Consider the following 15,174-nt stretch of genomic DNA (forward strand, 5'->3'; position numbering starts at 1 on the left):
TAGTGATATGACGTACTCGATGAGCTGGTTAATGCAAAGAAAAAATAGACTTAAGAAAACGAAGCATCATATTTGCTCCCTGAAATCTCATGTTTAATTATGCAAATGATGCCTTATTTAATGAAAGACCTGATTTGTATATTTCAGAACACGAATGTGAACACTGGATGAGCCATTAAAGACATTTTTTTATTATTTAACATTCAATAAATCAAACATTTTCAAATGCCATGGAAAATCCAATGTGTCAATATTAAAAAATGTTTTGCCATATTTGCACAGTGTTTTGTAAATCAAGATACGAATGATATAAGAACAAACTACTCAGTAAAATCCTTCAGAAAGTCATTCACCGTTCTTTAATCGCAGTTACTGGTTTTACCTTAATTTAATAGTCATCTTTCTCATCCTCATTTTGTATAATTGTAGGTAATTCTGTTAATTTAGCCTTTGGGAGATTTTAGGTGTTTGTAGAAACTTTCAGCTTCTTCTCTCTTGCACAAGCTCTCGGTCACTTCAGATTCATGTACAAGAGAGAATATGTGGATATCATTTTTTTTATAAAGCTGTTGCAGTCCTTGAGGGTGGAGTGTGTGCTTATTATCTATTTATCATATATGGCATTTCTTTTTATATCTATTATTTGGTTTTATTCTGTGGGTTGTTAATTAAAATTATCCACAGATAAGATCAACTGATGAGACCTGATGTTTCTCAACAACAACAAAAAACATCATGATCCAGCTGTAAAAGCTCTTGGTCCAGATGTGTGACGTTGTAATGGAGCAGCTCACCTCTCACCTGTTTCCTCTCTGTCAGATACGACGGTGTTTGTCTGGTCCCTCTAGGTTAAAGTGCTGCTCTGTCCTGTTTGTTGTAACACTTATCATTTACTCTCGGCTCTGTGACGCCACAGGATTCGTAAATGAGCAAGAAAACATGTTTGTGCTAACACTGGACTTTAACTGGTGTCACAAACAGACTGGAACAGTTCAATCAGACACTTTAAATCAGGATCAGATGTAACTGAAAAACTCTTAAACATGTTTTATGGGCTCTTGAACATGATGTCTCATATCTGCCGTCAATGAATTTCTTCAAAGTGTGATCAGTTGTCATTAGAACTCAAAGATTGATTTGATTTCAGTGGTCAAGGGTCAAGGGTCACAGTGACCTTTCATGAGTGTGGATAAACACTTGTGTAGACTAAAACTGCACTGGTGGTGGAGGCAAACAACCACAGTGCAGCAACACAGGAATATAATATATAAAATATTAATATAAACAGGTGCAGTCGAATAATGATTTATTATATTGATCAGTGGTTGGAGTAACAGATATCTGGAGCAAATGAAAGTTTGATCCCAGCCACAGAGTATTCAGCTAGTTCAGTGATGAGACTGAATTCCTCCAGTGTGAGCGTCAAGGTGAAGATATTTTATTACATAAATGAGTCTGATGCTTGGTCCAAAGTATGTGGACACCAAAACATATCATGCTCCAGTTCAGCCACATGTGTTTTAGTGAGGTCTGTTCTTCCACACTAAAGTAAGTGTGTGTGTGTGTGTGTGTTATGTAAACCCAGACAGGATCAGCTGACGGACTCGGGGTTCAGCTCTTGGTGTTTCTTTAGCACCTTCTTTGGCTTTTGGCTCTCGTCCATTTCCCAGTTTAGTTCCACAGCGCTCGTGCGTCCAGCCTCATGATGTTTTCTTTCTTTCATGGGATTAACAAGCACAGATCTAACTCTGTACTACACAGAAGGTACACAGAATACAATGTGTAAATATTAAATCATAAGGTCAATAGTGTGGGCTGTTGCAACACAGTTGGCAAAGCAGAGAACTGAAATGCTTCTGTGCTGCAGAGAGGTTGACCCGAGGTGAATAAATCAGGCTTCATGTAAGTTCTCTTTCATGCATTTAATGTTAGAATAGGTACATTTCTTTAATTAAAAATCAATGCGATGAAGCAAAACATGTACCTGCCCAAGGGCCTCAGTTTACAGTTGTTGGTGGTAAGTGATGAACTGCACTTCTTCCCTTTAATCTGTTATAATTGCTTTTCTAATTTAGTTTTGTCTCGAGTAGTTTATTTCATTCTGTTTTACAATTGAAGCTTAAGACAGAAACGGGCGATTTGTATTTTATTTATTTTAGTTTTAATGTCTCTCCTCGTCACAGCATCTTTATTTCTGTTGATTATGAAGCCGGTTTAAGTTGGTTTTAAAAATGTTCCTCTTATATTCTTATAATTATACCATCATCATCATCATATTAATGGTATTGTTTATTTTATAATCTGTCTGTGCATGTCCCATGTTGAACTCTATTAATAGATTATTATTATTACTATTATTATTATTATTATCATCACGTGGTCTCTCTGTTGTTGTTGTTTATTTGTTTATTTGTTTATTTGCAGACTCTTCCCTTCATCTTTGCCTCAGCCACAGTTATGAATGAGAGACCTCACACGATTGGTCAATCATCGACGTAAGGAACGAGACAAGGAACGGGATTGGTCGACTATCCTACACTACGACTCTACGTAAGCAGGGGGGGGGTGTGACCGACCCGCCAAGCCAAGCCGGTTGAATGGGAGAGCTCAGCGATTGGTCGGTAGTAAAATGACGTCAACGCTGCCGGCGAGACAGCCAGTGACGCGCGAGTATTCCTGGAAGGGGCGTGCCCTGCCGGCATGGTTAACCGGCTTCTCCCCTCGCTGCTTCACATTCGGTCTGAGGGACTCGAGCCGCGGCGCCACTTATTTATTTGTCCCCGTCTCTGTCTCTCCCCCCGGCGCCATCATGCTCGGCCTGTGTCTGTACGTCCCCGTGTCCAACTGCGACCCGGTGGAGGTGGAATACTTCGAGTCGGACGGACTCCCCTCGGAGCTCAAGTCCGTCTTCAACAAGCTCAGCGTGTTCCTGCCGTCCCAGGAGTTCTCCACCTACCAGCGATGGCGAAAGGTGAGAAAAAGAACCGGGGGATCGAGCCGCGAGCCGCGAGTCGCTGGTCAGTACCGGTCACCGGCTCCCGAGTGAGATCTCGTCGCTGTTACCGGCGTTAAAGCCTTTCTTTCCGGCTTCCGGCTGAGTTAGCTCCGCGTTAGCACCGGGGCTAAGAAGCCTTACGACTAGGCCGCAGAGGAGACCGGCTTCTGGAAGAACAGAAAAAAACGCGCTCCGAGGAAATTTAACACTTTGTGATAAAAACCTTTAACTGAATATTAGTTCAACATGAAGTTAACTGAGAGTTTCAACCGAGAGAAATGGATTTTCTCGTCATTAAGTCAGTTTTACAGAGTTTTACTCTACTTGAATGAACCGGCGCCATTCATTCGAGGAATTCCACCCTAAAAAGGAATTTTTGCTACGTGCCATTCATTTCAATCTGGAATCTGCTCTCGAGTTTAAAAGTCTCCTCGGAGCAAGTTAATACGATCTTTAAACGATAAATAATTTTAAATGCAAATGCACAAACTATACTTTTTTATAATAGATGCTTTTTATTTGCACTTGGCTCAAGTGAAGTTCATGTTTGAGTTGTGCAGCTTTGGATCGTCATTGCTTTTTAATTATCTGTTATTTCTTCTTTCATCTCTACGTTCAGTTCTTTGGCACACTGAATGTCTAAAGACTTCAGTTAAAAGTCAGAAACTCACATTTGTTCACTGGTGACAAAGAAAATCTGTTTGCGAGACTGGAACCTTTCTCACCAGTTATCGTGTAAAAGTTTCTTATTAAAAGCTGCACTTCCCTGAATCCAGACGTGTCTTAATACTCTGGAATCTGACTCATGCTCCATCTGTCATTGAGACGCTGACCTGATTTTTCATGTCTAGCTCTCAGCTGTGGTAAACCCTGAGGTTTTGTGAACTGTGAACATTACTTTTAGTGTGACCGCTTCATTTAGCGTCTTGTGTCACCTTTTGTTGTCTGTAGAACAGCTGCCACTCAGGTTTCTATAGTTCAGAGACAGCCTGATTTAAACTCTTCTTCAAACACGCTCCTATAACCTTTCTGCAAGTGGTATGTTTTGCATTTTACCAGATAATTTAGTTGGGACAGGAACATCGTGCCGGGTATCATTACTTTGTCATATGCCTGCCCTCGAGTCAGCGGGTCAGGTATCAGCGCTGGCCAGTGGGCTGGAGGACTGCCTGTGTCCTCGTCTTGTTTTAGCTCGGGAGGCCTGACGGTCTTACATGAGATTAGAGCAGTTGGCAGGTGGGCCTGTGGTTGAGGTCAAAGATAGATGAGGGTGATACTACCTAATACCCCTGCCCCGGAGAGACATGCGTCATTCAAGAACACCAGGAGTGCTGTGGCCTGGCAAATGGGTCATAAAGCTGTCCTGTAGGGTCGTGAAACAGGAGCAAGGGAACCGTGTCACATTCAGAACTGCAGGACGGACTGTTTATTAGTTATTAGGCTTTTAGCCACATATTTTACATGGAGAACATTTCAGAAGTTACTGCACATCACAAAAACAGTATAACAGTTATATAACAGTTATTAAAACAGTTTCGATGAGTTGGACTCCTTTTTTAACGTGCAAGATTTCTTGCTAAACTGGTCTCTTCCTTCAATTATGTAGAGCATTAATACCACACAGCTTATTTGCTTTAATTAAGTAATCTTATTATAAAAACTCTGCTCTGTCCTCTTACCGGAGCAACCACAGTGCTTTGTCTCATTGCCTGTATGCTTTTGTTTCCTCACAGAAAACCTTTAAAGGGGAAGAAAATGACCCAGATGGACAACTGGACTTTGAGGAGTTTGTTCATTATCTGCAAGACTATGAGAAGGACATGAAGCTTGTGGTGAAAAGCGTTGACAGGAACAATGCTGGTATGTAGCAGCTGCTGACGTTTTGTTTCAGTTTCTTCCGATTTGAGTCAGTTTTTCACTTTCAGTATGAAATGCTTTTTATCTCACACCCTTTATCCTCTTTTAGGCCAAGTGGACAGTAGACAGTTCATGCAGTCCCTCCACGACCTGGGAGTCCACATCTCCCTGCAGCATGCAGAGAAGGCCCTTAAAAGGTAATTTCATTCATCCGTTTCATCTCCTGAAATTTTGGGTTGTATTAAGTGGAGTCTGAGTCTTAGTTTGGTGTTCTTTTTTTTTTTTTAAGCATGGATAAGAACGGAATGATAACAATCAGTAGTGAAGACTGGAGCAACTACACGAAGGTGGAGAAGACGGAGAACATTCCTGAGATCATCCTCTACTGGAAACACTCCACGGTGAGTTTAAAACACAGAACTTAAGCCATAAATGGGAACAGGTGTAGGAACAGCGTAGCCCCAACAGTTTGAACCCAGACAGCAAAGGGCTGAATCATTGGTTTGACCCCCGCTGTTGTTGCAAACATTTTCATATGTACTAGTTTCACGTAGTCGTTAGTTTGATAAGCATCTGATTAAATCGGGAACTAATCCAGATGCGTAAGTTGACGCGTTTCCTGTCTGTGGGTCAATTGAGAAGCGGCGACCCTAAAAGACTGTGTCAGAACACATCGTGCGTCACTAATTAAGCTTGATTAGGATATGTGAGGAATTGTTCCCATTCTGGAAGGATTATGTTGGAAGGATTTGCCAGTGTGTCTGGCTGTTATGTAAAAGGGAGCAGTAGGTGGAGGCAGAAGTTATGTAGCACAGCTCCCCCAGGAGAACTCTGTGATCTTGGGTTTTGTACAAGTTATTAGTGCCATCTAATGAGCCTAACAGCCACGGCTTGGTGTAAATGAGACACTGACGCACCAGGGCCAAGAGCAGAGCTGGGGTTTCATCAGCCAGTGGGTCAAACTAAAGGCAGCAAAAATAATGATGTAACGTGAGCGGCAGTACTGTCTCAATTCGGAGAAATCAGATTCTCTGTGGTTAGAGGTTCGTTTCCCACCAGAAAGCCAATGTGCCCCAAAGCCACACTTTCTACCCGAGGCAGTTTCTGCACCGTTTGTGACGGAGTCATTGATAAGCCTCGTTATTGACTCAGCAAAATTACATAATAATGATGAAGCGGGAAAAAAAAGGGGGCCAGTGGGTTCGTCATCCAAAGAGCCGCATTAAAATCTGCAGAGCTCAAATTTCAAAGCCGGACGGTTTGTCTGTGATTATCCACTGAGGTCAATTAAGCCCTGACCTATACTGTGGTATGTGTGAAAACACACGGTGGCTGGTGAAGGCCACCCAGTTTGACCCATATTGTGTCCGTGGATCCTGGTGACGCATGGCGTGCTGTCAAGAAACCAATGTCGTTACCGACTGGTGCTCGTTAAGAAAGACAATTGCACATGACCTCTCCCTCTGTGGTTTATCGTCTTCAGCAGTTATCTGTGTCTCTAAACCTTCCTGTCGTTCCTCCCTGCAGATATTCGATGTGGGTGACAACCTGATGGTGCCTGATGATTTCACCATTGAGGAGAAACAGACCGGGATGTGGTGGAGGCACCTGGTCGCAGGTGGAGGAGCTGGAGGCGTTTCCAGGACTTGCACGGCTCCCCTGGACCGAGTCAAAGTCATGATGCAGGTAAGACGCCCACATCCAAACCCAGTGTAAAGGTCAGATTACTTGAATCAACTGGAATCTGGAGCTGAGTAATATATTGGCTCTGAACTAGGGGGGGGTGGAAACTCTTATCTTGTTCACTATTTGTAACAGCAGAGAATTATCACCAGTTTCTGGGTCATCTGACCTCGTTGACAGCTGTTCCACTGAACCTTCAGGACTAAACGTTAAGCTTTTAGAATCAGATTTTTGAAATAAGGTAACGTGAATGAGATTCTCCTGCAGGTCTTTCTTTACAGTAACAGGTGGAACAATAAGTGATTCAAATCAACAGTGGGGAGATATTGCTTAAGCGTGCGTTGCCCGAATGACATAAATAAGTTAATGTCTAACCGACAGTGCGTAACAGTGAGGGCTCAGAGTCCTGGGGGCACATTGGGTAACCAATGACTGCTCACAAATGGCCGACACTCCTTTTTCTGTGGAATCTAAACCATCGTCAATGCACAGAAGGTCTAAGTGTGCAGATTCTGGATCTGTGTCAGTGGCCCTCGTTACGTCATTCACTATGTGGAACGTCGACTTTGGAGCAATCCTGTCGACTTTGAGCCCTATCGATTCTTCAACTTTATGTTTTACTCGCCGCCCCTTCAGTTGATTGAACAGACCTGACCCAGTAAACTTAGTTTTCTTTAAGATAAAGAAATCTTGGCCCTCATGTCTAACTGACCCCAAAATATAGTGTCCCATTGTAATTTCACCTGCTTGTAAGTTCAGTCAGTCCTCTGTTGGTGCAGACACAAGTTTATGGTCAAATATTTCAACCTAACTGATGAATTTTAATTTTTTAGGTTTATGGATCTCGAACCAACAACATGTGCATCATGGGTGGACTGACGCAGATGGTCAAAGAGGGCGGAATGAGGTCTTTGTGGCGAGGCAACGGTGTGAACATCATCAAAATTGCCCCCGAGTCTGCGCTCAAGTTCATGGCTTACGAGCAGGTACGGAATCTCGCTGTAACTCACACATAAGATTTAAAACCGCGGACCACGACGTCTGTTCACTAACTCTTTCTGTATTTCTCTCCAGATTAAACGTTTGATCGGCAGCGATAATCAAACTCTGAGCATCTTGGAGCGATTTGTCGCAGGATCTCTGGCAGGAGTGATGGCCCAGAGTGCAATCTACCCCATGGAGGTGAGCATCAGTGTAGCTGCAGCTACTCAGGGAACCTTGTTTCCAAAACTCTACAGTCGTGTTAAACTGACATCTTCTTCTCTGAATCTGTCTCCAGGTCCTGAAAACCCGTCTCGCTCTGAGAACGACCGGGCAGTACGCTGGAATCTCTGACTGTGCCAAGCAGATTTTTAGGAGAGAAGGGCTCGGTGCGTTTTATAAAGGCTACATCCCCAACATGCTCGGCATCATCCCCTACGCAGGCATCGACCTGGCAGTTTATGAGGTGAGCACACACTGACTGTTCGATAACCCCCCTCAGATTGTAGCTTTTACTCTCTGTGCCTTTCTTGCCTTGTCTATGTTTGTGTTCCTTCTTTATCACCCTGCTAATGATCGACACACAGCCGATTGTCACTTGACTGGTTTACATAACACGACCTGATAAACACACACGGAAAGCAACCGCAGCCGAACACACATCAAACCATTTCCCCATCTTGTTTTTCCTCAGACGCTGAAGAACAGCTACATGCAGAAGTACGGCGCCAACCGCTCAGATCCCGGCGTCTTCGTCCTCCTCGGCTGCGGCACCGTGTCCAGCACCTGCGGTCAGCTCGCCAGTTATCCCCTGGCTCTGATCCGAACCCGCATGCAAGCACAAGGTGAGACCTTCGCCCCTGAAAGGACTGGTTCATCTGTATAAATACTAATATATTCATTATATTAATATAACGTGACTTTCATAATATTTTACAGCAGCGACAGAGGGAAGCCAAAACGTGACCATGACGGGTCTCTTCAGGCAGATCCTGCAGAGTGAGGGTCCGACTGGGCTCTACAGGGGCCTGGCCCCCAACTTCCTTAAAGTCATCCCCGCCGTCAGCATCAGCTACGTCGTGTACGAGCACCTGAAGACACAGCTGGGAGTGACATCACGCTGAAACCCAACCCCACATATCTATATCATGTGACTTTAAAAGCTCAAATGACATGTGACCCTCACCCAAACATGCGCCCCACCCCCCCCCCCTCTCCCACGGCTCATGCTAGGGAATCCCGGGGACCTTCTGGTCTCTCTGGGGGTTCGTGGAGCCATCTCATTCTGTGAATGTCGGCTGACGTCCGAAAAGTAAGGACACTGAACGTCGGAAAGGCCGAAGTGGAGGATATGGACTCTGTGAGCTCAGGTTGTCAGGATTGTGACTGCTGCTATTTATGTTTTAAGAGGTCGTATGGTCGAGCTGGAACATGAGGAACATGAGTGGCTGTAACTCAAGGACCAAATGTGTTTGCTCTTTCTTCCATTTGCCGTTTTGAACCAAATGTCCACTTTTTCTTTTCTTTCATGTTCTGATGTGATGTTTTGTAGGTTTCTTTTTTTTAAATATGCATCACCAGCAGAACAAGTTAAAAAGAATGTTCAGTGTTCAAGGCAAGCAGAGCATTAATAAGTGTCACTTAATGAAAATATTTTTTGCACATGTGAGTTTGCTCTCCCTTCACCTCTTTCCTGCATGAATGGATCGATGACGTGACTTTCTGAATGACTTTAGAGTATTTATTTCCACCCATCCCATATTTATTGTTTTTTTATTTTCTTGGAGAGCGAGTCGGTTCTTTCAGGTTTCCTGTCTTAAGAGCCAAATGTGCAATTGAGAACAGTTTTAAAACGCAGTGCGACTGAATTTAGGGAGGGAAATAAACACCAGACAACAGCCTTAACGTGACTTCAAACACTACATGTAGTTGTCTGGTGAACTGTTGAAAACAGAGGTTGGAGCTTGTGCTCGTTTCATGTGGCTGTTGTTTGCACCAGCTAAAAGTTTCTAGTTGCTCAAACAGCTTCAGATTGCATCTGTTAATGTGTGTAGATTTGTTTGTGCCCTTTTTTTAAAAAAAAGTATAAATGTCTTAATGTTCACCTCAGGTTGAAGGGCAGATTATTGTTTAATACAAAGAAGAGCACACTAGATTCTTGTTTCACATTTATACTCAGAAAAACAAGGGCTTGAAGAAGTTGAGCAACGTTATGCACTTTAATCGATGCTGGAACAGCCTCTGAATCAATGTCACTTCAATCCAGGTATTTAAATTGTCTTTGTTTTAGTGTTTTAATGGACCATTTTCATGCAAATAAATGCAAATTCTTGTCAGAAGTCTCGTCAGGTGTATTCCTTTTTAAAGTGAATAAACATGAGGGCTGGATGTTCTAACCAGGACACAGCAAATCATTGTCCACAAAGATAACTGACCAGAGGAGCAGAGAAAAAATCTGCCAGAAGCAGCTTTTAGTCGACCTATAAAACACTCTTCATTTCTCAGCTGCCAGTTCTGCTAATCTGTTTCTGGGAAAATAAATGCAGATGTCACAGGGTGTTTTCCTCATGTACAAATCAAGTAACATTGCATGTGATTAGAAACAGAAGAGGAATTGCAGCGGGACTTTCTGACGACCGTTGTCAAAGATGAATCTAAAAAGCTCCCAACTGCCAAATTAAATTTGAACCACGCAGACCGCAGCCACTTTAAAACAATAATAAATGCAATGTAAAAAGCACTGAAGTTTAATTTACAGTCAAAATAAAGTCACCTTTACAGTTTTCCCTGCATTTAAATCATCCACAGAAATGATTGTCCGAGGATCGTGGACTTTAATGCAACAAACTTGGGAGCCCATATATTCTACTTAATGATCCTTCCACTCCTCTTAATATACATTTTCACCACATACCATTCTACAGTTGTTGTTGTAAGTACACCCAAGGGAGTTTACAATCCTCTGTCGTATTATCTACAGGCAAAGATTCAAATATTTCTGAAACGATTCCAGACCAGTCTTCTGGTGACGGTGGTCGTTCCCACAATGGTTTACTCACAACAAGTGAAATGTTAACGAGCTGAAGGGGAAATAACTCAGAGAACAGAACTGGTCCTGGTACAGATTAACTCACTGTACTTTAGAATACATGTTTAAAACATGACGGAGTTATGTAACACGCCGGACACATTATTATTATTATTATTATTATTAGTATTTGAGTGGAATTGTATGAGTACGTTGTGACCTTGAGTTAGTATGACATAATGAAATGATGGGGATTATAACTAGTACTTATATTTGCTCAGCAGATTAGTCAGAGAGAGTAAAGTGAGGTTATGTAACAGTGACGCAGGAGCACAACATATATTCTATAGGTCGTTCGAGTTTCTCCTTCGCTTTTCGTGACTCTCAGTTTGTCCCACGCTGGTTCTCGTACCATAACACGGAAGTGGCAGCGACACAACGAACCGCGATTTGTTTTGTTTTTTTTCAAAGTCACTGAAATACGCGAATACCTGTGTAACTGTCTCCACGGTGACTTTCATTATTTAACTAATGCGCGTTTCAACCTCGTGTTTTTATTTCCCCCCCACAACCTTTGCTGCGTTGCTAAACGACAGCTAAACGATGCTACAGAGCTAGCCTGCAGCTAGCCAGCAGCTAGCCGCGGTGCTAACGAGAGGACGCCGTCGTTCATGTCGCTGAAATGGTCCAGAGCTTGTTCCGGACCGGGTTCCTGGTCCGGGCCGCTCACACGCTGCTCACCTGGGTCACGACCCTCATCCTGTTCCTGCACGACACCGGTACGTTCCTTCAAACCGGGTCAAACCGGTAAACCTCGATTACAACGATGCAATACTTGTACTCGCTTGAGTACTTGACGTACTTTATGTATTTGCTGTGTATTCTATAGATCATCGTCTTATAAATGACACGATTAAAACTCAAAGTAGGTTTAGTTCATCTCAGTTTCATTAAAACCAAAGAACAGATATTTATGTTTTGTTTTATGGCCTCAATTATCACACGAAGCTTCAGATTGTTGAAGCTTTTGTAAAGTTCGTCTGTTTGTTTTGTAAGATCAAGTTTTAAAGTTTTTAATCTCCACGTTCTTCTGTTCATTACTTTCTCTGTGTTGCCGCCTCAAATAAATATAATTTAATCTCAAATAAAGACCGATAGAAATTACACAATAACACCGGGACTGTTTGTAACTTCAGATATTAAAGTGGCCCTGAACCTATTTTACCACTGAGCAAAACAAAGTCTCTCCTGCTCCGTATCAAAAGTAATAAAAATAGTAAATGTGTTACAGGTCACCATAATGTGGAGAACTCCTCAGTCTGTCTCCACTTAATGTCATCGTCCATCTCTAGCTTTGATTTCATTTGACATGGAGGCAGCAGAAGCTGTGTCCAAAATATAATCCCGTGTGTGTGTGTGTGTGTTTAGATTTGCGGAGGTGTGAGGAGCGAGGAGAGCTGCTGCTGCCGCTTCTCTTCTTCTTCCTGGTCGTGATGTCGGTGCTCTTATACTTCGCCGTTTCTCTAATGGACCCTGGCTTCGTTCTCACTGACGCTGTGATGGTACGATAAACTAACGAAAGACCTGCGTCGCTTCACCGAGCAGATGAAAAATCATCTTACGTGTATATAATACATGTACATATGATTATGTTCAATCATTGATCAAATGTTTCTTTATTACTTTTATTATGTGTCAATTAGTACGTGACTGATCTAAACCAAAGTATCTGTAGAGTCACGTTTCTCTGATATCAACGACCTCCTCCCGGCATCGCCCGTGTGTACGTGTGTGTGTGCACCTGTTTGTGCACGTGTGAGCCACATCGCTTTATGTCCCGCAGGCGGTGGAGGGGTCAAACGAGGAAATGGAATCAATGATTCCTCAGACTTCAACCCCTCGGCTGCGGCGCTGCGGATACTGTCTGCTGCAGGTAACCAGCTGCTGCCAACGTAACACAGCGTCTGAATCTGAACACGAGTTTGTCATGAACACTTCATTTAACTGATTCTGTTTTATTTTTTTAAAGCTTTCACAAAGTTTCACCCTCTTGATCTCTCTCAATTTATGTTTGAGTATTTTGCAATTTTTGGCAAACTACAGTCACAGTCAACATGTCCGCCCCGATAGAAGAGCTTATCACCGAATCGTACGATGATTCCAAACGGTCCGTTCGGCCACGAATCAACACAAATGTTGCTTCAAACATCAGTTATCAGTTTTTTCTTTACTTTCGTGGTGATGATGTGATTGAACTCTGTCACTGTGAACATTTTAAGATTTAAGGACACAAAAATGCCCCCAGTGTATTTCCATACAACGAAATAATGGATGAAAAATACTCAGATTTTATACGTAATTAATTATACGTGTGAAAGTGGACACAGCAGTTTTAATTTTAAAACATTCGCTCTCTTTTCTTTCTTTCAACTTCTCATACTTGTTTAAATATTCAACTTCTTCTGTAATTGCAATCTGTGGGAAATATATATATATATATATATATGTATTATTTTCACATATATATTTTCATCTTGATTCAGGAAAGAATTTAAGCAGAAAACTTATTCTGGTTTCTACCTTCAACCAACATCTGGAGCTTTATTTAATTCTAAAGACATTTCATGAGTAGTTGTTAGATTTAAATTAAACTAATTAAAGTATTAGGAATCAATCAACTATCTATTTATCTATTTATCTGTTTTTTAGAGTGAAAGTGAAATACTGGAGGTATTTTGTTGTTCGTCCGTCACAAGACTAGTTTTATATTTTATATTGTAGTTTTATATTTTTACATTTTGCTTAAACTCAAAGTTTTACTTTTCACAGTTTGATCAAATGCAGACACAGAATTGAAGTTGACTGTGTCTCTCTCTGTTTCTCTGTCTTGCAGCAACCGATGAGAGCGAAACACTGTCAGACGTGTAAACGCTGCGTCCGTCGCTTCGACCACCACTGTCCCTGGATCGAGAACTGCGTCGGGGAGCGGAACCACCGCTGGTTCCTCGTGTACCTGCTGGTGCAGCTGCTCGCTCTGCTGTGGGCTCTTCACATCGCTCTGTACGTCTGCTGACTCCTGCTCTGTCTGTCGTCTTTAAGATATGAGAACATTCTTATCTGGCGGGGGAAACGCGGCCTCAGCCCAAATTTGTCGAGTGTCGAGTGTGAAATCTTTTATCTCTGCAACATTCTGAGGAGTTAGGAAACAGTTGAGATTTTGAGAAAGTCAGGAAAGTGACCGACTAATCTCTGTTTAGCTAATCAATCTTGGGAATCGAGATTATTTGGCTCAACCTTTGTGGCGCTGTCCCGTCGTCCATCTTTAAGTACCACCTCCTCACTCTATCGTGTAAATCTTTCAGGTCGGGGATTTCACCCGGCGTCACGTGGGAGCTGTGGTTCCGGGTGAACGGGTTCCTGCTGGCGGCGCTGCTCGTCGCGGGGGTTTTCTCCGTGGTGACCGTGATGCTGCTGGGCTGCCACCTCTACCTGGCGGCCATCAACTGCACCACCTGGGAGTTCATGTCACGTCACCGGATCTCGTACCTGAAGAACTGCGAGTACGAGGAGAACCCGTTCGACCGCGGCGTCTTCTGCAACCTGCGGGACTTCTTCTGCATCTGCAGGACGGTGGTGTGGGAGCAGGTCTACAAGAGACACGCCCCGAATCCGGCCTGACCTCACTGACTCTTGTTTTTATAATTTAACTACCAGATAGAACCAAGTCTCTTACAATAGTTTTTACAGTATTTGTACGGTTTGTATTTATTGACAACGAGAGTACATTAAAACACTGATGATACACATGTAATAGATTACACACGCTGACAGTCCAGGTCAGGATGCTTTTACACATTAATACAGACACACAAGTAACATGTAATATTCAGCAGCATTAACATAAAGTGCTACAACAGCTAAACCAGTGACTGTTGGTTGTCGTGTTACGTCTCCTCCAGAGCAGGCGGACGGTTCAGCGTCCTGCTCGTGGACACTTCAGCAGGGGACACGAGGGGACACTCTGGACTAAAGAGCAACTTGTAGCTTGAATACACCGTCTTTAAATATTCAAAACACTTGTCAAATAGAGATCTACACACAGTTTTATGCTGACGGTCATGGAAATGGAGCAGCAAGTATGAGATGCTGCACTTTTTAAGAACCCGCTTGTTTTATTTGAGTTTTAAAAAGTTCTGTTTCAATCAAAGTTTCATAGAAAGACGAATGAATTCTCTTAAATCCTGTTTAAATGGAAACTGTTCCACATCGAGTTCTTTTATTCTACAGGTCGGTTCTGTGGAAAGTAGGTAAAGAAATATGTTCAGGTCTTAAAGAGCTGAAAGTGTTAATTGTTCATAATCATCAGTTTGAAACAAACTGCAGCAAAAACATTGATCAAACTCAAACGTACTTGTTACCGAGCAGCAAAAGAATTTAATGATACGTACGTTTTATTCGTCTTTCTGAGAAACTCGATGATATGAACTGTGTTTCACTTGTTAACTGAATTTAAAACTCAGACAAATTATCACAAACTGCAGCTTCGGACTCTTGCTCAATTTTCCTGATAATTAGTAAAAGGGTACAAACTTTACTAATTTTAAAAACGTGTATTAAATTACAAGTTACT

At 42.5% G+C, this 15,174-nt stretch overlaps 2 protein-coding genes across 3 annotated transcripts; both read left to right on the forward strand.

The window, feature by feature from the left end:
* The first annotated feature begins 2,614 nt into the window (after positions 1-2,614).
* On the forward strand, positions 2,615-9,855 carry slc25a25a (solute carrier family 25 member 25a). The gene is made up of 10 exons (XM_020110050.2): positions 2,615-2,971; positions 4,729-4,855; positions 4,962-5,049; positions 5,142-5,253; positions 6,380-6,538; positions 7,369-7,521; positions 7,610-7,717; positions 7,815-7,982; positions 8,211-8,361; positions 8,456-9,855. The coding sequence occupies exons 1-10, from the start codon at positions 2,630-2,632 to the stop codon at positions 8,638-8,640; spliced, it is 1,593 nt and encodes a 530-aa protein (XP_019965609.2). The 5' UTR covers positions 2,615-2,629; the 3' UTR covers positions 8,641-9,855.
* Positions 9,856-10,923: 1,068 nt separating this feature from the next.
* On the forward strand, positions 10,924-14,466 carry LOC109644625 (palmitoyltransferase ZDHHC12-B-like). Of its 2 annotated transcripts, XM_069522938.1 has the most exons (5): positions 10,924-11,323; positions 11,973-12,106; positions 12,388-12,477; positions 13,438-13,604; positions 13,907-14,466. In XM_069522938.1, the coding sequence occupies exons 1-5, from the start codon at positions 11,227-11,229 to the stop codon at positions 14,220-14,222; spliced, it is 804 nt and encodes a 267-aa protein (XP_069379039.1). In that variant the 5' UTR covers positions 10,924-11,226; the 3' UTR covers positions 14,223-14,466. The 2 variants fall into 2 exon arrangements, with proteins under 2 accessions (XP_069379039.1, XP_069379040.1); XM_069522939.1 differs by lacking the exon at positions 12,388-12,477 and having other exon boundaries at positions 10,950-11,323.
* Positions 14,467-15,174: the final 708 nt, after the last annotated feature.

The sequence above is a fragment of the Paralichthys olivaceus genome, chromosome 4 (genome assembly GCF_024713975.1).
Source record: "Paralichthys olivaceus isolate ysfri-2021 chromosome 4, ASM2471397v2, whole genome shotgun sequence".
Lineage (NCBI taxonomy): Eukaryota > Metazoa > Chordata > Actinopteri > Pleuronectiformes > Paralichthyidae > Paralichthys > Paralichthys olivaceus.

What these genes read in the sequence shown, in the direction of transcription:
- LOC109644625 (XM_069522938.1), top strand. Translation starts at nt 11,227, where the DNA reads ATGGTCCAGAGCTTGTTCCGGACCGGGTTCCTGGTCCGGGCCGCTCAC. An exon ending in CCTGTTCCTGCACGACACCG is followed by an intron (nt 11,324 to 11,972) that starts GTACGTTCCTTC and finishes GTGTGTGTTTAG; the next exon opens with ATTTGCGGAGGTGTGAGGAG. An exon ending in TGGGCTCTTCACATCGCTCT is followed by an intron (nt 13,605 to 13,906) that starts GTACGTCTGCTG and finishes TAAATCTTTCAG; the next exon opens with GTCGGGGATTTCACCCGGCG.
- slc25a25a (XM_020110050.2), top strand. Translation starts at nt 2,630, where the DNA reads ATGACGTCAACGCTGCCGGCGAGACAGCCAGTGACGCGCGAGTATTCC. An exon ending in GCAGAGAAGGCCCTTAAAAG is followed by an intron (nt 5,050 to 5,141) that starts GTAATTTCATTC and finishes TTTTTTTTTAAG; the next exon opens with CATGGATAAGAACGGAATGA. An exon ending in GAGTCAAAGTCATGATGCAG is followed by an intron (nt 6,539 to 7,368) that starts GTAAGACGCCCA and finishes TTAATTTTTTAG; the next exon opens with GTTTATGGATCTCGAACCAA.